Source organism: Hippocampus zosterae, chromosome 20 (genome assembly GCF_025434085.1).
Source record: "Hippocampus zosterae strain Florida chromosome 20, ASM2543408v3, whole genome shotgun sequence".
Classification (NCBI taxonomy): domain Eukaryota; kingdom Metazoa; phylum Chordata; class Actinopteri; order Syngnathiformes; family Syngnathidae; genus Hippocampus; species Hippocampus zosterae.
In genome coordinates, this window is record NC_067470.1 from 8,016,315 (window position 1) to 8,039,433 (window position 23,119).

The 23,119-nt window shown below is 44.2% G+C and overlaps 1 protein-coding gene and 1 long non-coding RNA gene across 5 annotated transcripts in view; one reads left to right on the forward strand and one right to left on the reverse strand.

Moving 5' to 3' along the window:
* Positions 1-16,360, forward strand: part of slc4a2b (solute carrier family 4 member 2b) — a 33,460-nt gene extending 17,100 nt beyond the window's left edge. For 3 of the 4 annotated variants that reach the window (XM_052053811.1, XM_052053812.1, XM_052053813.1), the window contains 22 exons: positions 1,272-1,431; positions 1,496-1,731; positions 2,409-2,512; positions 3,590-3,798; positions 5,460-5,596; positions 6,116-6,208; positions 7,166-7,346; positions 7,818-7,953; positions 8,105-8,306; positions 8,830-8,935; positions 9,022-9,206; positions 10,088-10,298; positions 10,366-10,572; positions 10,644-10,792; positions 11,387-11,581; positions 12,588-12,854; positions 12,966-13,055; positions 13,122-13,288; positions 13,511-13,764; positions 13,851-14,020; positions 14,134-14,307; positions 14,395-16,360. In XM_052053811.1, the coding sequence (XP_051909771.1) occupies positions 1,272-1,431; positions 1,496-1,731; positions 2,409-2,512; positions 3,590-3,798; positions 5,460-5,596; positions 6,116-6,208; positions 7,166-7,346; positions 7,818-7,953; positions 8,105-8,306; positions 8,830-8,935; positions 9,022-9,206; positions 10,088-10,298; positions 10,366-10,572; positions 10,644-10,792; positions 11,387-11,581; positions 12,588-12,854; positions 12,966-13,055; positions 13,122-13,288; positions 13,511-13,764; positions 13,851-14,020; positions 14,134-14,307; positions 14,395-14,475 (3,714 nt within the window). In that variant the 3' untranslated portion in view covers positions 14,476-16,360. The remainder of the gene's footprint in view (positions 1-1,271; positions 1,432-1,495; positions 1,732-2,408; positions 2,513-3,589; positions 3,799-5,459; positions 5,597-6,115; positions 6,209-7,165; positions 7,347-7,817; positions 7,954-8,104; positions 8,307-8,829; positions 8,936-9,021; positions 9,207-10,087; positions 10,299-10,365; positions 10,573-10,643; positions 10,793-11,386; positions 11,582-12,587; positions 12,855-12,965; positions 13,056-13,121; positions 13,289-13,510; positions 13,765-13,850; positions 14,021-14,133; positions 14,308-14,394) is intronic. The other variant, XM_052053814.1, reaches the window with a different exon arrangement.
* LOC127592864 (uncharacterized) lies at positions 15,411-17,474 on the reverse strand. The gene is made up of 3 exons (XR_007960233.1): positions 17,336-17,474; positions 15,601-17,251; positions 15,411-15,553 (listed from the first exon to the last, which is right to left on the reverse strand). It is a non-coding gene; the product is annotated as an uncharacterized LOC127592864 (long non-coding RNA).
* Positions 17,475-23,119: the final 5,645 nt, after the last annotated feature.

Genomic DNA, 23,119 nt, shown 5'->3' on the forward strand with positions numbered 1-23,119 from the left:
AAAAAGAGCTTCCTCTTGGAAAAATATCAGCATATGTAAACACAATGGTTGAAAATAAATATATAAAATAGTTGCAGCTTGGAAGCTTTAACAACAAATGAATCACGTAACGTTCAGTGCGATTCGTTTCTTGCCTTTCAACGGGATCCATAAAGTTATTCCACTCGTCATCTGTTTCTGGTCGCGTTATATGAAAAATGCTCACGAGCACCGGCAGAAAAGTCATAAAAAAATACTCGGAGTCATGTTAGTGTAACCAACCATAGATGCCCCTAAAAATAAATAATAGATCAAATCGTTTCATTGTAACAATTTGAGACCACTGGGGCTGGGGGCGCAAAATATTCAGTCGAACACTCAATATTAGGCAGTGCAACTACAAAAATATTGTTATATTGATTCCATTAGTGAAAAAAACAAAATGGTGAGTGGAAATGCAGGTAGTCATACAGGAAGGAGCTGTTAATGAGTAATCGTCAGATGCTTTAGCAGTACTTCCTGCTGCACAGGAAAACAGTAATACACTGTTGACATCACGTGACTCTCCCCGTGGGTGCTCTCGCACACCTGGCCAGTAATGACGGCCTTCTATGCCGATATTTCCCTCGGCGACACGAAAAACGATCCGTTGCGACTGTGACGTGGGGTAAAAAAAACAAAACAGGACGGCCATTGTGTACAACCGAAGGCTTTTGAGAGGCGCCGTCAGGTCACGTGACGCTTCATCACCAGGAGCTCTCGTCTGCACCACAGCTCCCTCTAGTGTCCGTTGAATGAACTACTCTTTCACTCGATAAAAGAAGCAATGTCGACGGGTCACACAAACTTCTGTCTTGGGAGTGAAGGAGAAACAATATTCTATTTGTTTGGTGCGGTTTTTTTTCAGTTATATTTTTAAAAACTCATTAAAATATTAAATTTCTTTCTGCCTACACTATTAAAACTGCTGAAGATTACTTCTAAATGCGATAGTCATGCAGCATTTAAGTAGATACATATTACTACATACTAAATTGACTGATTGTATGTAAATAATAAGAAAAAAAATGTGTGGGTTCTTATCCTACTTTCAGTGCTGACGGTAAGTGCTACAATGTACCTTATTAGCGTAGTGGTGTAGTATGAGGCACAATATGCCTTGGTGGCCCGCAGTTCTGGGTTTGAATCTGGGCTTTGACCTTCCAGTGCTTCATTTAAGACTCTAAATTGTCAATGTGAGTGTGGAAATTTTGAGCGCCACGTGCTCATCGCTGTTTTGTTTGGCCTTTCAGCCTGAGCCGTCGTCTCCGCACAGGCCGCCCCAACTGGACGAGGACGACGATGGCGACCTGAACAAGGCGTTGGGGGTCCAACGTTTCCAGCACATCCTCAGGCCTTCCACTTCCGTGCCAGACGAGCAGCACCACAACTACCACGAAGAGGACATCGAATGTAAGCACCACTTTGCCACAATCTGACACGCTCAATTTCCCTAAACCCAAACTGTCCCCCGTAGACCACCGCCACTCCTCCCACCACATCCACCGCCCTTTGTCCAAGTTGCCCCAGGACGGGCGCCACAAAAAGAGCAGCAAGAAGAGGCGTAAGGAAAAGGACCACAAGAGCACCCACGCCCCCGGCAGCGTGCCCGTCGAGGAGGTCGAGGATGAGGACCAGCAGCAGGAGGAGGAGGAAGGGCAGGAAACCAGCGCCGCCTCCTCTTCCGAGCCGGTTGGGGTCAAGGATGTGGAAGTAATGACATCGCACACACAAATTGAGGGGTGCTATGGGTGGGGGTTGCATAATTTCCTTTATTAATATTTGAGTACAGTCTAAATTATTCAGGAGTGGCTCTCGGGTTGCGTCACTGTGATCATAATGTTTCTTTTTTGAGTGAACATTTTTTTTCTATTTGCTTTCGTTTTGGTTTACCTCTACTAAGGTGGTAGCACGGTTAGTTCTATCTACTGCATCACCACATATGAATACTGGAAATGGTAAATACTGTAATTTTGATTTAGATTGCAGGCTAATTCTCTGCTGTGCGACAAAAGCAAAAAAAAAAAAAAGAAAAATACGTAGGCCGGTGGGTTTTGTAGAATATGTAATTCGGTGATTACAGAGAGCCAATAAATCAATAAATCACTCCATCCAATCCAAAATTCACCATTTCAAAATTAGAATATTCCACATGAAACAATTAAAAAAAAAAAAAAAAAAGAAATTGGCGTCCTGAAAAATCTTTTGTGTGTCCAATGAATTTGAATAAAATGAATTTTCACATCTCAATGAACTTTCTGACTATTTTCTAATTTGTTGAGATGCACCCATACATTTTGTGCACGACACCAAATAAGAAGCTGCCAAATTAAGATGTCTAAAATGTCACATCGGTACTTTTGACGCAATGTTTTGCTTGCGTCCTGCAGTTCTTCTTGTCTGATGACGACCACGTGGACGCCCCCACCCGGGATCTGGACGTGGTCCCGCACTCCGCCGTGGGAGCCGATCCTGACGACGGCACGTCCACAGAGTGAGTGTTGTTTGTAATTGTGTGTGGGTGTGCGCGTGTGTGTGTTTGTGCGCGTGCGAGCACACTGTACGTTGCCGTGTCTCCGGCATCCAGCGATCCCGCTGTGCACCCCAGTAATCCCGTATATCAGCTGTCGCTCTAGACGGCGCAGCACACCTCCACAAGAGGCCAGGCTCCACCTATAACATTTTGCCCCTCGCCATGTCGCTGTCTTGAGTCTGTGACCGGGGGATCAAGCAGAAAGTACACACAGTTCGCTGGAACTTTAAAGCTTGGAATTTATCTGATCGAAGATACTGTAAGCTTTGACTTGTTGGACGGTGAGTTTGGGCCTTGTTTGATTTTCTTATTTATTGATTATTATTTATTGAAGTTTTGCTTCTTTTAATGGCATAAGGTTTGTAATTACTATAAGTCCTCTTTTGGTAATTAAGAAAATGACATCTCCCTTGTCAACCCCCCGCCCCTCCCCCCTCCCCAAAAAAAACGTATAAATGATATCGCGTGATCTGGTAATTTTTCTGGGTTTCAATTGCCCCCCCCCCCCCAAAAAAAAAAGCCACGGTCAAGCCAGAATTTCCAATATGATGTACTAAGCTGAAGTTGGAAATTTCATAATCAAACAGAAAAAAAAATCCCCAACCTCAGCAAGTTTCGTTCTGTTTGTGTTAACACAGCTAAAATATTTGCCAAAAAAAAAAGGGAAGCAAGGTGGACAAAAAAGGCAAACGGAGCACAGTGTTAGGGTTTGGATGTGACCCCAATAGCACGACAACAGGCAGGTAACGTTGAAGCCAACACTTGGCGTAGTTTATTGAAGATTCTTCGCAAAGTCAGTCAGGGGGAAACGCGATGAGTCCACAAGGAAATGTCCACACAAGGAACAAGAAGATGCATGAGATGGCAACAGAGTCCACTGGCGTGGTGACGGCACGAACTTGCACTTGAGGAATGGTCTGTGAGTCGAATTGAACTGACCTGGAATGAGAAAACCAATGATTGAGAGGATTATCAGGTTCTCTCATGTATTCTCAAACTGTAAAAAAAACTTTAATAATAATGATAATTTTCTTCCAGGAAGCCAGAGTTGTCAGACATCCCCAGCTCGCCGCATTCGGATCACCCGCCGCTCGCCCGCTTGTCCTCGACAGGCCGCAGCTACGACCTGCAGGATCGGCGGCGAACCGGCAACATGACGGGCGCCGAGCAGGCCAAATACCAGCGCATCCCCACCGACGAGATCGAGGCTCAGACACTCGTCTCCGCCGACCTGGATGGCATCAAGAGTGAGTGCGGCGCATACCGTTGGAATGAGGGAGATATTATTTGACTGAACAGTGGCATGCAGCCCCCCTCCCCTTCACCCTTGTTATGAAATTCGCCCCTCCCGCTGTCAGCTGAGGCCTCTGGATGGCAGCCCGAGCCCGCACGGTGCTTAATTGCCAAAGCTGGGCTGACATCGGGTTCACCACCCCGATTAATTAGCGGAAGAAAGTCAGAAAAAGCCACTCTGGCCGGGCTATGGGGATGTGCGGTCTTTAGGGGGCTTAGTGACACAAACGTCCCACCATCATAAATCAATGTTGGCATAGAACAAAGTAGAAACACTTTCTTATCATATTTAAATAGATTTTTCTGCTATCTGTACTTGAGTATTTCTTTTCTGATGACTAAAAAGCAATATGGGCGGCACGGCGGGCGAGTGGTTAGCTTCGCAGCGCAGAGGTGCAAGGTTCGATTCCCGCTCCGGCCTTCCTGTCTGGGGTTTGTGTTCTCCCCGGGCCTGTGTGTGTGGGTTTTCTCCGGGTATTCCTCCCACTTTCCAAAAACATGCTTGACAAGTTATTGACACTCGAAATTGTCCTCAGGTGTGAGTGTGAGCGCAGTATGTTGTTCATCGATGTGTGCCCTGCGATTGGCTGGCAACCAGTTTGGTGTGTGGGGCGTTCGGGGGTGTGGTGGGGTGGATGAAAATCAATATCTGTAGTTCAGGCTTCACCTCGTTTACGTTTTTGGCAACATATTGTAACATACTTTCCAAGATGTGTGCTTACTTACTTAGTCTACACTCTACTTTTACCAATCTTTTTGTTGTTGTTGTTACATTTCTACTAACCGGTATGTCCAAACTATCAGTACCGGTAGTTTTGCCACATCTGCTGTAAATCATCCTGGGAAAGCAGCTCTGTGCCTGGCTGCTGGTCAACAATAGGAATTATTAGATCGCCAGTACTCCCCTTTTGTTCCACCCCAAGCAAATTAACGCTACTGTGCGCTGATCTGCTCTGATGGTTTCAGGCAGGGGGGAGTGAGGGGGGGGGGGGGGGGGGTCAGGCGGCGGTCAAGAAATGACCACTTTTCCCCCCAATTGGTCAAAACATTCGTCGCGTACTCACCTGTGTGAGCGGAGAGCGCCTGCCCTCTCCCTTCAAGAGTCGCCGCGCCCGCCTGCTCACCCTGGCGGCTGACATGATGGATCTGCCTCACTTCGGACCGTCGCAGTTCTTAAAAACGCTCGTGAACACGATCGCGCGACAGTCTTAGATGAGTCAGTCAATGCAGAACAGAATTAGAAGCATCACGGTTTGTTACATAGGACCTACCGACCCAGACAAAGGTAAGACCATTGGGATTCAATGAGATTGTTTGTGTTGCCACTTTGACGCGGCGATTCTTAGTCTGTTCCCTCTCGTCGTATGTGGAATCACCTTAAATTAAATGGTCAAACTGTACAATGTTCCAGTGACTTGCACTTTTTTTATTTAATTTTTTCCCCCCCATCCTGTACGGCTCATTTGTGAAGTGCAGTTCAGTTGTATTTAACTTTGAACACATTCAGTACCAACCAAGTCTGAAAAGACGTTTAAAAACGTCTTTGGGAGTGAATGAGTTAAGTACAATACATGAGCATTTAATCGCAACACCGACGTCTGTTCTCCGCCACCAGGCCATCGCTTCGAAGATGTCCCCGGCGTTCGCAGACACCTGGTCCGAAAGAGCACCAAAGGCCAGGTGGTGCACACGGGCAAGGACCACAAGGAGTCCGCCACTCGCAGCCGAAAGCAGGACCGCACCCCGCATGAGGTAAGAATGCCCGTCAATACCGTAATGCGTCACGGGACAAAATCAATAAATCATGTATTCATTTCATTTTAAATTTTATTTAATATTTGTCATTTTCCATGAACGGATCAATTCTACTTCTATCCATTTCCATTTGAAACATTGCTTTGGGTCACAACTAGTCTCTAAATGGATTCAATTCGTGAACTGTGGTTCCACTGGACAATCCAACGATGCTTGACATTTCCGAATATTCTTCAAGTTGACTTTCAGTCATACTTGGCTAATCGAAAACTTCCCGCGATCGTCTCCATCTCTCGGGTGGAATTTGTGGATGGGTGGACGGGCTGATGAATGATGAATGAATGACTTCTTTCCGTCCACACAAGGCAACCGGACACCAGGCGCTCTTGCCGTTATGATTTATTAACGCACACGCACGCAAATTCTTATATGCGGTCAGCCCGTCAGCTACAATAGATGCCCATGTGGGTCCTTTGAGACCTCTCTCCTGTTCCGTTTCGCTCCCCACCCCATCAGCCGACGCCGGTGGTTCTGTACCGCTCCTTCTCTCGGCCCAAAGGCGTCCTGCTGGACGCGGGCGCCAGCGCGGTGGCCGCCACGTACAAGAAGGTGAGCCCAGCGAGGTGTGACCCCCCCCCCCACCCCCCAATCCCTGCCCCCAGCCTCCTGTGTGAGCGTGATCTCACAGGCATGCGGCGGGTGAAGCTCGGCACAGATGGCGCTCTTTAATAAGCTCGCGAGCATGGCGTGAGACCTAAATATTGGCTCTTTTGGACAAAAGCGGCTTTGTTTGTTTGTCAGCACGACGTGTGAAGTGCTTTGAAGAGCTCACCTGGTCGGCCGCTAACCATCTCGGTAGACCAGGTGCCAGGAAAACTAAAGCCATAACTGATATTGATCCCATGTTCACTTGGGATAACATCCCAAGTAAATTACCACTGTAAATTTCCCCAGTGTGGGACAAATAAAGGATATCTTATCTTATCACAAAAACGTCAGAAAACACTTACGATTTCTTATAAAACACCATGAGTATATCTTGGAGCATTTACATTATTAGTTGTCCCCTGGTATATTTATGACATTTATTTATCAATTTTTTTCATTGTTTAAATCATTTAGTAATTATTATTATTATTATATATTTTTTTGTATGTACTATTTTAAAAAATTGTATCTACAAATGCCCTCACCTATTTGTCGGTTAAAAAAATAAATAAATACATCTTTAATGTGGCCCGACCCCTTGAGAGCGATTGTTTGCCCGCTTGCGATTGGCATACATTTTTGCATGGTCACTTGTTGCTAAGCAAAGTTAATTGATCTCAATTCAATATGTATATATCAGACAATTAACAAATTAGACTTTTTTTTTGGTTTGGGTTTTTTTTCCTCACATGCTTCCAAGGCGTTAAATTTCATTCATATTTAATTTTTGAGAATGATTTGTTGCACTTTATTAATTAGGTTAAAAAAATGGTTCGGGCTGATGGTTTCAAAAGTTTGAAAACCACTGCTTTGAGAACTCCCTCACTAAGCGTGGAACCTGCGCCCCCCCCCCCTCAGGTGTTCGTGGAGCTGAATGAGCTGACCATGGACAAGAACCAGGAAATGCAGTGGAAGGAGACGGCCCGCTGGATCAAGTTCGAGGAGGACGTGGAGGAAGAGACGGACCGCTGGGGCAAGCCCCACGTGGCCTCCTTGTCCTTTCGCAGTCTGCTAGAACTCCGCAAGACCATCGCACACGGTACGAGGTCGAAACCATGTACCCAACATTCAGAGGTCTTCCATGCCACAGTCCAATTTCTAGTTTACCACCATGAAATGTTGCAGATATATTCCACACCCACACATACGAGGTGAAAATCTCAATACTCGCTCTCTCTCTTGCTCCCACATTTCTCTAAATAAGAGGCCGAGCGTGCTCGCTTCAAGCTCGTTGTCACTCCCAAGTGAAGTTGACTGTAAAACTGGGGCGCAAAACAACAAAAGATTAAACATTGTATATTTAAATGTTCAAATATGAACAAAGAAATGTCAAATGACATTCTGCTAGCTTCATTCTAACAAATAATCAACTCCATAGATGGTGCTAACCAAAAATGGCAACCGCGTAACCATTACTAAGCTAACGCACATTGAGCACCAACATATCCAAACAGGTCACACAACAATAATACTCAGGCATATTCTTTCTTCCGCATTTCTGTTTGCGCAGGTGCCGTGCTGCTGGACCTGGACCAAAAGACCCTGCCCGGCATCGCCCACCAGGTGGTCGAGAAGATGATCATTTCAGACCAGATTAAAGCCGAGGACCGCGCCAACGTCCTGAGGGCCCTGCTGCTCAAGCACAGGTGAGCGCCAATCGCATCTCCCCCACCCGCCGAGCTCATTTCCTCTCACCAGAGCCCCGCAAATTCCTCAAAGATTAAAATTTGTCCAAGACTGGAACAGAATCGCATCTGCACAGGATGTGATTCTTTTGCCAAATCGTCTTCTTCCCAGCCATCCGAGCGACGACAAGGAACACAGCAGCCCCTTCCCCAGGAACATCTCTGCCGCAAGCCTGGGTAGCCTCATGACCCACCACCATGTTGCCAATCATACCCACACGCCCGAGCCCTCAGTCACCGACCCGCTGATGAGCAGCGCACACGCGGCGGGCGACTGCGACACGCACATTGACGTCGAAAAGAATGACGTGCAGGTACTTTTGGTGTACACTGCTGTAGTAGCCTTATCACGAATAAAAACAAGCAAATATCGGCGGCCTGGTAGTCCAGTGGTTAGCACGTCAGCTTCACAGTGCAGAGGTACCGGGTTCGATTCCAGCTCCAGCCTCCCTGTGTGGAATTTGCATGTTCTCCCTGGGCCTGCGTGGGTTTTCTCCGGGTGCTCCGGTTTCCTCCCACATTCCAAAAACATGCGTGGCAGGCTGATTGAACACTCTAAATTGTCCCTAGGTGTGAGTGTGAGCGTGGATGGTTGTTCGTCTCTGTGTGCCCTGTGATTGGCTGGCGACCAATTCAGGGTGTCCCCCGCCTACTCACCGAAGACAACTGGGATAGTCTCCAGCACCCCCCGCGACCCTAGTGAGGATCAAGCAGTTCGGAAGATGAATGAATGAATGAATGAACAAGCGAAAATCGACTTAATATTACAGAAACGTAGTCGTCTGAGGATAAAGAATATATGCCTGTGAGTTATGTTGTATTTGTTGGCCCGAACAGAAAGAGCCCACCGTGGTGTCGGGCATGCATCGCTCCAAGTCCAAGCACGAACTCAAGCTCCTCGAGAAGATTCCTGAAAACGCCGAGGCCACCGTCGTCCTCGTGGGTGAGTCATCTTGCTCAAAGCAACGAGGGGCCGTTGACTCACCCCTGCGAGGTGTTGAGTGTTTGCCGTTTTCCGCCGCCTTGCAGGCAGCGTGGACTTCCTGGAGCAGCCCACCATGGCGTTTGTACGGCTGCAGGAGGCGGTGGAGTTGGAGTCGGTGCTGGAGGTTCCCGTGCCCGTTCGCTTCCTGTTTGTCCTGCTGGGGCCCCCCACCACCAGCATGGACTACCATCAGATAGGGCGCTCCATCTCCACGCTCATGTCCGATAAGGTGCGTGCACCGAGCGCGAGCTCATTTTATTTTATTTTTTTGTGGGGTGGGGGGCTTCGTCCTTCAAAAGGAAGTTAAAAATTTAATTTGAGATGACACTGTAGGTACTATATTTGCATTGTGGTCATCTACAAAATATTTAAGGGGAAAAAAATTGTCAGCAAAATTTACATTTTAATTTTGGCACTAAATTTGAAATTTTACAATAATAATGGTGATTTTTTTTAAATGAATGAAGTACATTTTCTAACAATAAAGTGAAAATATTACAAGAATAAATTTGTAATGACCAACATTCAAAGAAAAAAAAATCTACATGTAGTAAGCTAAAAGTCGAGCATCAGACGGAAAATGTAAACATGACTAAAAAGATGTAATATTTTGTTTTTGATGGCGCAAGAATGAGTTAAAAATCGAACAAGAATAAAGTCATACTTTTACATGAATAAAGTTTCAATTTTACCCAAATAAATTCCAATTATTATGGGAATGGAATTTTTTTCTGAGAATAAAATCCAAATATGAAGAAAAAAATGAAATTGAGAATTAGGTTAAAAAATCTTAAAGAAAAAAAATCTGGGAGTAAATTTAAAATATGACAAATCATGACTAGTTAAAATAAGAGGAAAAGAAATATTAATCATTAGGATACATTCAAAATATCAACAGTACCATATTTATACTCATTATTAATTCATATTAGTGATTTGTTTTTTAATCCCAAAATGAGGATAATTTATTTATTTATTTTTCGCGGTAAATTCTAAATATGAAAATAAAGTCAGAATATAGTCCATCTGAACATTTTTTTTTTTTGTCGAGCAAAGCCATTATTTTCGTCTTTGACTGACTCAAATTTCCAAATTGAACACGCATCGCAGCAATTCCACGAGGTGGCCTACCTGGCGGACGACCGGCAGGACCTCCTGAACGCCATCAACAGCTTCCTGGACTGCAGCATCGTGCTGCCGCCGTCAGAGATGGGCGGCGACGAGCTGCTGCGCTCGGTGGCCCGATTCCAGCGGGAAATGTTGCGCAAGCGGGAGGAAGGAAAACTGCTGGCCGACGAACCCAAAAGCCTGGAGGAAAAAGGTAAACCTTGAAAAATCCAGCACGCTTGAGAACTTGTCGTAACCTCCCCGCCCGTCTAACCGCGCAGAAGCCCTTATCACGCCTTTCAAGAAGTCCGATGACCCCTTGGAGCGCACCGGCCGGCCCTTCGGCGGCCTGATCCGAGACGTGAGGCGGCGCTACCCAAACTACGTCAGCGACTTTAAGGACGCCCTCAACAGCCAGTGCATGGCCGCCGTCATCTTCATCTACTTCGCCGCCCTTTCGCCGGCCATCACGTTCGGAGGGCTGCTGAGTGAGTGCCCGCGGCGAGCACATTTTGCCGTCGTTCTGAGATGCTAACTTTGTGCCTACGTGGTTCTCAAGGCGAGAAGACGGAAGGTCTGATCGGTGTGTCGGAGCTCATCGTGTCCACCGCTGTGCAGGGCGTCATTTTCTGCTTGCTGGGAGCGCAGCCTCTGCTGGTGGTGGGCTTCTCCGGACCGCTTTTGGTCTTTGAAGAAGCGTTTTACACTGTAAGCCCTCAATCCAAACGCACCGAGCCAAAATCTTGAAAACTATCCCCCTAACCCCGTAAGGCCCGCAGTACACAGAGCGACCGAAAGCAACTGAACTGGAAAATCACGCCAAAAAATAAAATAAATTAAAAAATTGACTTATTTTACCAAAATAGCACTTAATAATATTGAACTTTTATACAAATATAAATAACCACATAATATGTAAAGAATTAAACTATTTTGCCCACATTTTTGCTTTAATTCAAAGGACGTTGTGCTGCTCCTTCTGTCATGCATGCTTTTGCCACTAGGAGGCAATAGAATACATATAGGAAGTCACTCCTCGGTAATATCGGCTGTTCTTCGCAGAGGACAAAGAATATATGATTACGGGTACTTTTATATTTGTTGACATGTGTTGCTGTCATGAGAACTCAATCCTGACCCCCGCACGTTGCACGACAGTTCAGTCGGGTTAGGCCACATCGCTCAGTGTACGGCGGGCCTAAACGAATTCATTAACTTCATCGTGTTTACGTTGTGCCGATGCTGTCGTTTGTCAATATTTGTGCGTGCAAGTTGGAAACAAAAACCTTTTTGTGGTCCCAGTTCTGCAAGTCCAGCGACATGGAGTACCTGACGGGTCGCGTCTGGATCGGCGTGTGGCTGGTGGTCATCGTGCTCGTCACTGTGGCTTTCGAGGGCAGCTTCCTAGTGCGCTTCGTCTCGCGTTTCACGCAGGAGATCTTCTCCTTCCTCATCTCGCTCATCTTCATCTGCGAGACCTTCATGAAGCTCGGCAGGGTAAATAACAAGCACCAAAAACTTAAAAAAAATAATAAAAAAATAAGGCTTCCTGATGTGTTAGCGTCCTTGATGCTAACGCAAGCGGACTTAATCGGTCCCTGCACAACGTTCAGAACTCAAGGCTGAAACGAGTGTGTTTTTCTAACAAGTGGAGTTTAAATCTCCGTTGACGGATTGGAGTTGAATGTTTAGTGGATGGAGAGTTTATTATCCGGGCTTATGGTTTTTTTTTTTCCAAATTAGTCTGCAACGCAAAATCTAATTTAGCGGAAACTATGGGAGTAACAATCGCCAGGTTTGAAGTCAAGCCAAACTAAATCTGCGTCACGTGACGTTCAGGACAAAATACCAAGCATTTCCACATACAGTGAAACTCCTCTACAACGAAATCATGTTTGCAACAAGAACATTTTCACAACAGGGGACTTTTCACTGCAGCAAATTTTATCTCTGATGTAAACACAAACACACACAAAAAAAGGTATATGTGTACAAGTATGAGCATACACTTATTTGACACGTCATATAGCCAGCATAGAAAGAAAAAAAGGTAAAGAAATTGCGAAATTCACGACCAGCATTTCATTTCACTTACATGAATTTATTGCATAATGTCTTTTATTTTACTTCATTTTTCATTTTTATTACTTTTATCCTGTCTTTAAGCGTGAAAGCTTTTCTTAACTCCTTAGTCTGCAAAGGTCCGTTTTGTAGCCATTTTAGCAATGCAACGTTCGTGCTGAGTCTGAAACAAATACTTCCTGTACAACTGCGCATTTGTTGTAGTGAATCTCATTGCGAGGCAAGCGCAGACAAAATGATTTCGTACAACAGAACTTTTCATTGTAGGGGGTGCAGAAAAGTGGGAATGGCTTAAATGCATGAAAGTGTTTTCACACTAGGGGGAATTTTTCCCCATGTAGGTTTCGTTGTCGAGTTTCACTGTATATATTAATAAAATTTAAAAAATATATAGTAATGAACTATACTGGTCACTGGGCAGATTTTCAAGCAGCACCCTCTGAAGCGCTGCCACCTCAACCCGCTCCTTCCTTTAAACGACACGGCGGCCCCGAACGCCTCCGCGGAAGACGTCACAGCAAACCCGATCAACATCGGCAACATCACCGCCCTTCCCGAGGTGACCAAGACCGCCGGCCCGACGGACGAACCCAACACGGCGCTGCTGTCGTTAGTTCTCATGGCCGGGACGTTTTTCATCGCTTTCTACTTACGCAAGTTCAAGAACAGTGCCTTCTTTCCCGGAAGGGTGAGAAATAAGAGTACATCTTTGTTGCTTTGATATACAAAAGTCTTTTGTTCAAAACAAAAAAAAAAAATCACATTTCTTGCTCTCATTGTTCCCGTGTCGTGCCCTCAGCTACGCAGGATTATCGGCGATTTCGGGGTGCCCATCGCCATCCTCGTCATGGTACTTGTGGACAACAGTTTAGACGACACATACACACAAGTAAGACTCTAATCCCAAGCGGGTCACTTCAGAAAAACCCAATCAAATATTTTGATTTCTGCGTAGAAACTGAACGTCCCACACGGCTTCTCCGTAACCAAGCCCGAAAAGCGCGGCTGGATCATCAGTCCGCTGGGACGCGACGGGGATTTCCCCGTCTGGATGATGTTCGCCTGCTGCCTCCCCGCTCTGCTCGTCTTCATCCTCATCTTCATGGAGACTCAAATCACCACGTGAGTGCGCGAAAAAACCTCCGCCATGCATCTAACATGAACCCATGTTACATAAACAACTCTGTTCAGTTTTGGAACACCATCAATAGTAATGGCGACAAGTCTAAATATCATTGCATTAACTGGCGACGTCACACAAAACCTGAACTCGAAAACAAATACGTGAACTCGAAAAATATTTTTTTCAAGAAATATGACAGCGTCCTGTCGTTCTCCCGACAGGTTGATCGTGAGCAAAAAGGAGCGCATGCTGGTGAAGGGCTCCGGCTTCCATCTGGACCTGCTCCTCATCGTGGCGCTGGGCGGCGCCTCCGCGTTTTTCGGCCTGCCGTGGATGGCGGCCGCCACCGTGCGCTCGGTGACGCACGTCAACGCCCTCACCGTCATGAGCAAAGCCGTGGCCCCGGGAGACAAGCCTCGCATCCAGGAGGTCAAGGAGCAGCGGGTGACTGGGCTCCTGGTGGCCGTCATGGTCGGTGGGTGTCCGTGCCACGATGCCAATCCCGGAGTTAGATCGGATTCGGGCTGGATCCCGCTTGGGTTATAACGCATCTGTCTGCAGGCATGTCCATCGTGATCGGAGACCTCCTGCGTAAGATCCCACTGGCAGTGCTGTTCGGGATCTTCCTGTACATGGGCGTGATGTCGCTCAACGGCATCCAGCTGAGCGAGCGCATAATGCTGCTGCTCATGCCCCCAAAGTACCACCCCGACCACAGCTACGTCCGCAAGGTGGGAGCCGCATTCAAGAAACGTCCCAAACTTCGGATATGGCTATGGAAGGAAATTTGAATCTTGGAGAAAAACGGAACTCGTGGTCTGCTTTTTCCCCACTTTTCCGACAGGTACGAACGCTGCGCATGCATCTGTTCACCTGCATTCAAATGGTGTGCCTGGCCGTGCTGTGGGCCGTCATGTCCACGCAGGCATCGCTGGCCTTCCCCTTTGTGCTCATCCTCACCGTGCCCGTCAAAATGTTCCTGTTGCCACGCATCTTCACCTCCCGCGAGATGATCTGCGTATGTGGTCTTTTTTTTTTTCTTATTACCGGTACATATTCTTTTGATCCAGCTTTCATTTTACAAAAGCTCAATTGTTGTTTCCAGCTGGACGCAGACGACGCCGAGCCGACGTTCGACGAGCGTGAGTGTCACGACGAATACTCTGAGATGCACATGCCTGTGTGAACCGCCACCCCAGCTCCGGACCCGAGTAGCGCCACCCACTGGGAGGCCCCCCTCGGCACACCCAGCTAACTTCCTCACCTGCTGCCTGTGTATCATGTCCACAAGCATTTACATAATACGTTTTTATATAATTATTATTAGACTCTATTTCAGGGGATTCCAAAATCGTGACGCATTTACGCTTGATCGACACGCAACATGATTCTTTTTTTGTTTTGTTTTTTTTAACCCTGAAAGGTTTGCTCTGATTCACATTGAATATGTGACGAACGTAGAGGAACGTTCGCACGCTGACTTACCGTTGCCTTACCAACAAGTGCCTTATATGAAGGAACTACTAAAGTGTGTACTTGGAGGACATCTGGACGGCCTCGCCTTTCACTTTACTCGACGCTAGTAGCACTTTTTGTTTTGTAAATGAAGACACCAAATCAAAAATGACTATAACACAGTGTGATTGTTTTGAATCGTTAAATCTCATAACGCGTGTTTTTGTCAAGGTGACAGACAACCTGGAGGTGATTTGTTGCAATTTTCCACATGTTCTTTTTTTTACGATGCCCTCAAATGCAAAAAGTTGAGGGATGATCCTTTGACGTTTTGCTTCATTATGTAGCAGTGACCAGAAATGGTTATTTTCTGTCTGTATTTTTTCCCCCCATATATACTAAAATGCATTGCATTTGACATACACTGTACATTTAAATTAGTGATAAGGAACACAAAATACACTGGTTTACAACTACAACATAGCTCAATAAGCTAGCAGGCTACTACCTAGTTCAGTATATTGTAGCTCCCTAGTTAGCCTGCCAAGCTAACTAAGGCGCTTCTACCTAGCATAAGCTATCCTAGACTAGTTAGCTTGAAACGATAACTAGCAAGCTACTACTTCACCTATTTAAACAATTATCTTTTAGATTAGCTACCATGACAAGCCTACGAACAAGCTACAGCTTAGTCTATTATCATAGACTAGCTAGCTTGACAAGCTAATTTATGTGGCACTAGTTACCTCGTCAAGTTAGCTAGTCAAACTTGGTGATTGCTACTTTGTTACTACATGCGTGCTAGTCCCCTTGTCAGGCCAGCTAGTCTAACTATAGTAACCAGCTATCCCATCACACTGCTTAGTTTATCTGTCTTAACTTTTATCCTTCCATCTTACCTAGCTAGGTAATCTATCGAGCCATCTTAAATTTCCACACTAGTTCGCCTTAGCTTGCTAGTAAGCTTGTCAAGGCTAGCTAGTTTGCCTATCTGAGCTCGCTACTTAGCTTATCAAACTAGCTGACCTAACGGTGAGGTAATGTAGTCAAAATAGCCACCAGGGGGAGACAAAAACACTTTATTATTATATTATGATATATGGGGGTGGAAATCAAGCACAGTATAGGGCACTCGTCACGTGTTATATTTTTTTGCAGGAATATTTCGTCTTGCCAAACAATTCGTCTGACATCTAACCAACATTCCACCATTTGTTCTGAAATGGGCGCCATGACGATCGTAGACAATGATAATTCAAACGAGAGGATAAGGCTCTTGAAATGTTGTTTTTGTTTTGTGTTCGAAAAAAGAAAAAAATTGTGTCCTGTTACTCAAGTCTGTGGTGACATCACCAAAAAAGTGCCTGCGGGACCATGAAGTCGTGAATTAAAAGAGGTGACTATTTAGCTGTTGCATTATCAGCTTTACCGCTTGTTCATATTCGTGGTCACACACGCGTTTAGTTTTAACGTTTGTTTGTAGTGCTTGTGAATGATGTGACAGTGTTTTGTGTACATGTCCATGATGAGAATGTAACAAAGAGGCCACTAGTGAAGCTCCCTGGTACAGTTGATGCTTCAAATGTTGATGACAAATAAAAGTTATTTTCTATTTATTCCCCATGTCACTTTTGGTCCATTTATCACTTGCCAAATTGGTGTCAGAAGTGGGATCTGCCTTTTTTCGTCACTTGCTAATAGTCAGATCTGTGTCTATTGCTAGCCAGACTGGTATAAGAAATGGGATCTATGTTGGTTTCAGAAGTGGGGTTTATCTTTCTTTCTGTCATTCACACCATTGGTACCAGAAGTTGAATCCATTTGTCGATCGCTCACCATATTGGTGTCAGAAGTGGCATCTGCCTGCTGTGCACCACTTTGTAACAGAAATTGGGTTTATCTATATTTGTTTCTGTGTATTTGTGGGTTCTCTGTGTATTTAACACTTGCAACATTGGAATTACTCTTGGATTGACTGATCACATTTCTCTTGCTTGGCCCATTGGTGTCAGAATGTTTCACTTGTTTCATTTTGGGACTTCCTCCCACCTCTGCTTAGCAGTTCCAGTTCCACATTGTTTCAGACATTTTGTTGTTGATGCATTTGTGGGGGCGGGAAAAACGAGGGCTGGATTTCCCGGCGACGAGAGGATGAAGCGGAGAAGGAGGTGGAGAACGACCACAAAACAAACGGGACGTTACGGCACTTGAGAAGATGGCCGCTTTGTTTCTGCTGCTCACCGTCGGAGTAACTTCGTTATGCGCCTCCACCCAGGCGCAAGAAGCTTACGGAAAACTCGAGGAGACGTTCAAGAAAGGTGTCGACTTGTCACTGGAGAAGCTCAGCGAACACGCCGCCATCCAGAACCACTTTCTCTTCTTCAAGAGCGTCACGAAGTCTAACGTGGAGGTACTTTTAGCAATCGAGTGAGAGAATGTAGAAGGATTTATCCGTTTCGCTTATCCTCACGAGGGTCTTCAAAGCAGGAGGTGGGGTAAACCATTAACTGGTTGCACGGGACGCATCAACAAACAACTATTCACACTCACAATCACACCTTCGGACAATTAAGAGTGTTCAATTAACCTACCGTGCATGGTTTTGGAATGTAAGAGGAAACCGGAGTACACGGAGAAAACCATTGCAAGCACTTGGATAACATACACAGTGAAGCGGGCGTGCAAACAATCGACCACCGAGTCGCGGTCGAGAAATCAATGCAATCGAAAAGAGCTTGTAATTTCATTTTTAGCCGCTCCGCTTATATGGCGCTAGTGAGCAACGATGGTAACAAAACGGAAAGTCTAGAACTACCAATGAAGAATCGAATTCAAAGCATTCCAACACGTTTGTGTGTTTTATCTACTGTCAAAAGCCTGAAAATTAAATACAATCTGATCTAACGTGTGTACCAAATTATTCGTTTTTATAGTCAACCATAAACACTGATTATCTATTCGAACCAAGTAATGACTGTTTTATGAGACAAAATATTCAAAGACAAAATTGTAATACCGCTTTTCGACTCCGCCAATGGGGCGCAAGTGAGCATTGGTGGTGGTAGCAGGGTGTTAAAGAAGAGAGAAACTGGTTTTAGAACATTGACTGCTTTATATTCATCTCTCCATCCATTATCCAAACCGCTTATTCTTGTGCGTGTTTGTGTGTATATATACATATACTCAATATAATATACAACAATATAAAATACACTCAATATTTCTCCCTCTCAGGCTGGCTTTGACGTAGTCTTCATCTACCACCGCTTCTACCTGAAGGCCACCAGATGCCCAAAAGGAACCGAGGATCCGGCGGGTTGCAGCTTCAGAAACGATGTCGTGAGTGGAACACCAAAACAAAAAAAGTGCGACGGGACAACCTGGCTGAGTTTTTCTCACCTATTTCCTTTCAGCCCATGATCGACTGCGCCATTTGCTACAAAACCTTCCAAGGAAATATCGAAGCGGAGCCCAAACCTTACCTCAATTGTCTCCGCAAGCCCTCTGTCACTCCGGTGAGTCACCTGGTGGATTACTTGTTGCCAATATACCATATTTTGTCACTTTTAATCTTTATTGGTGTTTTTTTTTTTAATATACGGCAGGAAGTGCAGGCGAGCCGAATGGAGCAATGCAACAGGTTGGCATACAGCAGTGGAGGCACAAACCTTCTAGCTTCCACAGGAACAAAGTAATACCGTGATGTGTACCTAGTGGTTGACGAGCTGATGTCAGGTTAGCGTTTTTTTTCTGCGTGAGTGTCTGGGTGTGAGCTGTGGCCTACAGCATCTCCTTACGATTGTTGTCATTTTGTATTTCTGTATTGGATCGTTTTTGCCGTTCAATAAATTGCATTATAATACCCTCAAAGTGGATGTTTGCTTGATGTTTTCAGGAGATCATTAAAAAGGCTGAATCTGTAATTTCAGTCAATGAACTGTAATCCATAAAACATGATGCACATGATACACATATTTTATTATTGTTTTAAAACACATGAAATATAAAGTCAATGAAACATTCCATCCATCCAGCAACCGCCCCTGTCTAATATCATTCATCACTATTTTGGTCTGAAACTCCTCAGCTCACTTCAACTTAGTTCCTTAACACCAAAATGTTGTCTGAGCACATTTTTTCCTCTAACAAACATCTCAAATCACTTAAATTAATACACACCCAAGTAATACAGTCAATGCTTCGGCTTGTGCACTGAAAGTTAAGAGAGGATGAGATTAAAAAAATAGCAAGTATTTGAATCAGAGTGGGTTCACTGTTTTCCTTTTTTTTTTTTTTGCCTGAGTAATTGTACAGAGGCAATAGAGGATTCTAAAAAAAAGGGGAGTTTTCCCTTCATCTTTGAAACAATATTTGAGAGCTACTTACCTCTACTTGGGTTAATTGTTTTCCAAGCTATGTGGACAAAATGTTAAAATATAGATAAATGGTGCCCAAAAAAGGATGCAGTTGACATTGGAAAATGTCCCAAGGTTCATCTGCTGCAGACTTGTGGGTTTGAGTCAGTTTATTTTCTTATCAGTTCAAAAGCATTTAAAAAACCTGTTCAGATAGGGGTGCCTAAACAAGATCATAATACTATGTGTCCTGGATTAAAGAAAAGAGAAGAAAACAAGAACAAAAAAATATTTTTGATGTCATTGTCGTTTTTTTTTCCACAAGGAAAAAAAACTATCAGTATTGAGAAATGTTTTAGAAGTATTTTGTTTTGCCTTCCGTTCCGTTTTGCGTGAAATTCCACTGTGGGCCGCTAGACGGCGACACAATATTTCATTGAAAGAAGCCTAATGAACAGGAAGTACTTAAAGGCCCGCCTAGTTTTTTCTGGAGTTGTTTAAAATGTGAACTCATGCCTCTTCAATCCTGCTTTTTAGGGTGACAGAAAATGACGTTTGTTCAGGTACAGGACATCTTTGGGAATTATTGATGTATATTATAGATATTGTAGATAAGCGGGAATTGTTTACTTTGAAAATATAAAGTGATTATATTAATGTTGATCATGATGGTGTTACTAATTACAGTATTTTTTGACGTGGTACGAGGTGTAAAAAGTTGTAGAACCACTGCAGTAGAAGAATCATTGGTCTGACAACAATTCAAAAAAGTCCACGGGGGTCCCACTTTGGGCTCAATTATGTCAAATCACCCTCAACGCGTTAACGAGGCAGCGCCTGTCGATCCATCCAAACGCATTAGTCACAAACGAACAGATAGAAAGCATCAAAAAACCTCTAATTGCAAGTCGGCGCCCCGGTGGGTCATATTAAATCCGAGTTGCGAAACAGGATTTTTTTCGTGTGTGTTTTCTGAAGAACAAATGCTATTCATTGCAGGTGACATCTTTATGGTTGATTATTTTGAAAAAATAAAAAATCAAGAGCCTGCAGGTGTTTTTCATCCATCGCTCCAGTTTCAGTTTTTCTGAGTATTTTACTTTATGTTTTACAGTAATCACAATAATAATAAATAATTGGTAAAGATTTTGACAGTTTTCAGACCAATGGCCATAAAGCTGCTCCTTTTGGTGTGCGCGCCTTTACCACTGGGGGGCAGTACAGACACGCTCATGTATGTGGCAACAGTCAAATCTCCCCAGCAATAATATGATCCGTTCTTCGTAGAGGATAAATAATATATGCCTGCGGTAATTATTTTTTCTTTGTATAATCGATCTCAAATATAACATTTTATTTAAACTGACTCAAACACACTTTTAAAGGTTTAAAATGTTTGTATACCTTTTATCAACAAATCAACATCGGATAACATCACTTGGAGGAAATGAGGCTCTCTCGTTCGTACGAGGATGAAAAAAGGACGTTTTTGTCTTGACTTCTGCACTGTTTCTTATTAATCATAACAAAATTCATGAAACACATTTGAATCAACCACCAAATCTTGTTGTCTTTTGTACAGTGGATCATGAATGGTTCATTCTCTCCTGCTTACCTTCTGATTAGTTTGGAGATGTCTTTATGGGATGATCGTCTTGGATTAGTCATCCAAGTGTGTCATAACGAAAGCGTTTGTCATGCAGCTGCCTGTTTTCAGAGCTTGTTTTTGTCAAGACTTGCTCTGAGTCCCCTGCGGAGGAGGATGGGGGTGGTGGGTTTCCAGGAAGAGAGAGAAAAAAATGTTGGCGTGGGAGCTGCACTATTGAGTCCAGGATTTGTTTGACCCATCAGATAGACACAAAAGTTCGTTCGCCCTTCGTTGTACTCGGTTGCACTCTCCAGTAAGATGGCGGTGTTGTTGCTGCTGGTGGCCTGCGTCGGGGGAGCCATGTGGCGGTCGGCTGAAGCCCAGGACGCTTACGACCTGCTCCCGGCGGACTACAAGAAAGGCGTTGACCTGGCCTTGGTGCATCTCAACTCTCACGCGGGCGTGCAGCACCATTTTCGCTTCCTGAGGAGTTTGGAAAAGTTGGACGCTGAGGTAACCCCCAGGGCCTTGCTCTGGAGGCCATCCTTGTTTTTAAAAACAGCCCCAAAAACATATATAGTGACTCAAAAAGGGTTATCGTGGTACTGCATATCTCGTTTGTTCATTGTGGCGTCACTTGGTTTTTAAATGTCCATTTTAACGGCAAACTACCTGTAAGTGACAGGTCCCCTCTGCATGTTTTTAAACACATTAAACACACATTTCTCTTTCGAGAACAGATTTTAAGATTCAAAGTTGGATCTTAGTATTCACAAGGGTACCATTAATGGAACTTTAATAATCTAAGCGATAACAGTGGGCAGAACAAAATGAATTTAGTACTGTACTGTACTGTGAATCGGGACCATAAAAACTAGAGCAGCAGCGTTTGAGCTGCGGTGCATTCAAGGTTCCTTGTTCATCCTAACATCAATTTCAACTTTCGTTGTTTGACATTACATTCAATCAATCTAAAAGCACATCTTGGATTTCTGGCTGATTACTTTTGGATATATCAATGTTGAAATTATTACTCAAGTATACTCTTATCACTCACATCTGATTACCGGTACATCTGATAGAACCTAAATTGACCATTCGAATGAACAAGTGTACCTTGAACGCAACGTGAAAACATGTTTGTTCCGAGTGGATTCTAAACATTTTATAGCAAACTTTAAAGAGAAATATATTTAGTCACCGTGTAGAAAGGATAAAATATATTTTATAAGCTTATAACGTACATATTCAACCCGATTATTCCCTAATGCTAATGTAAAATGCCATAGATGGGTTGACGAAGCTAGCATTGATGCCGCAACAGTCATGAATAACTACAAATACACAAATGGTGCAGCAACACATCGAGAGACGACCTATACAAAACCACTTCACACACTGCGCCTTAATCAAGTATCTCTGATTTTCATTTCAACTGCAGAGTGGCTTTGATGTGAAATACTACTACCACCACTTTCAACTGAAGCCGACCCGATGTGCCAAAGGACCGACTTCGAGGAATCAGAGATGCCCATTCAGGAACGACAGAGTGAGCCCTTCATATCAATAGTGGCTGGGAATATATTGTTGAGCAATATAATATTAATTGTTATAAATTTATGCCGTCATTGTAGCCTCTCATGGACTGCGCGGTCTGTTACAAGACGGAGGGAGACCAGATCAGACCGGATCCCACCCCTTATGTTCACTGCATCCAGAGGCCAAGACTCACTGAGGTATGGTTCTTCATTTAAGAATATTATTTTTAAATCCTAAATATTTTTGAAAATTCGGCTATTACAAGCGAGCACTGCAGAAATATACAACTTTGCTTTACAAGATTGTAAAAGGAGTCGGCTAGTGACTTCACCTGAAAGTCTAATTTTCACGTTTGAACATGAAAACCTGAGGTAGTTAGAAAACCAGAACCCCAGGTGTTTCAAAGGAGTTCTGATTTTAAAAAGAACACACACATGCCTACATCGGGCTCAGCCATTCAGAGATCCTAAAATTAATTTTCTTCTGAAATTTCAGACCATGGTGACGACCAGGACAGAGCACTGCAAACAAATGAACTACAACACCGGAGGTCTGACACTTTTAGCGGTGCAAATGGATTAAAAGAGCTCAAAAAAACAACAGCTCCATAGTTGACTGAAAAGGTAGCTTGCTTTCATGCTCACCTTTGTACAAGTGAAACAACTTTTATACTCACACTTAAGCCTTTTTTTTGTGTGTGCAAAATGTAATCCTGCTCCATTTTCCATTTTCTCCATTGCGAGACTAATAAAGGTTTTCTTATCTTTTCTTATTAAAAATGGCATTCACTCAATCAAAAAGGCTGTCCAATATGCCTTCTTGTTATCTGCACACTTCGCACTTTATTAACCCCCCAACCCCCTCATGCTTGAGGCACCATGTTGCGCCCTCGC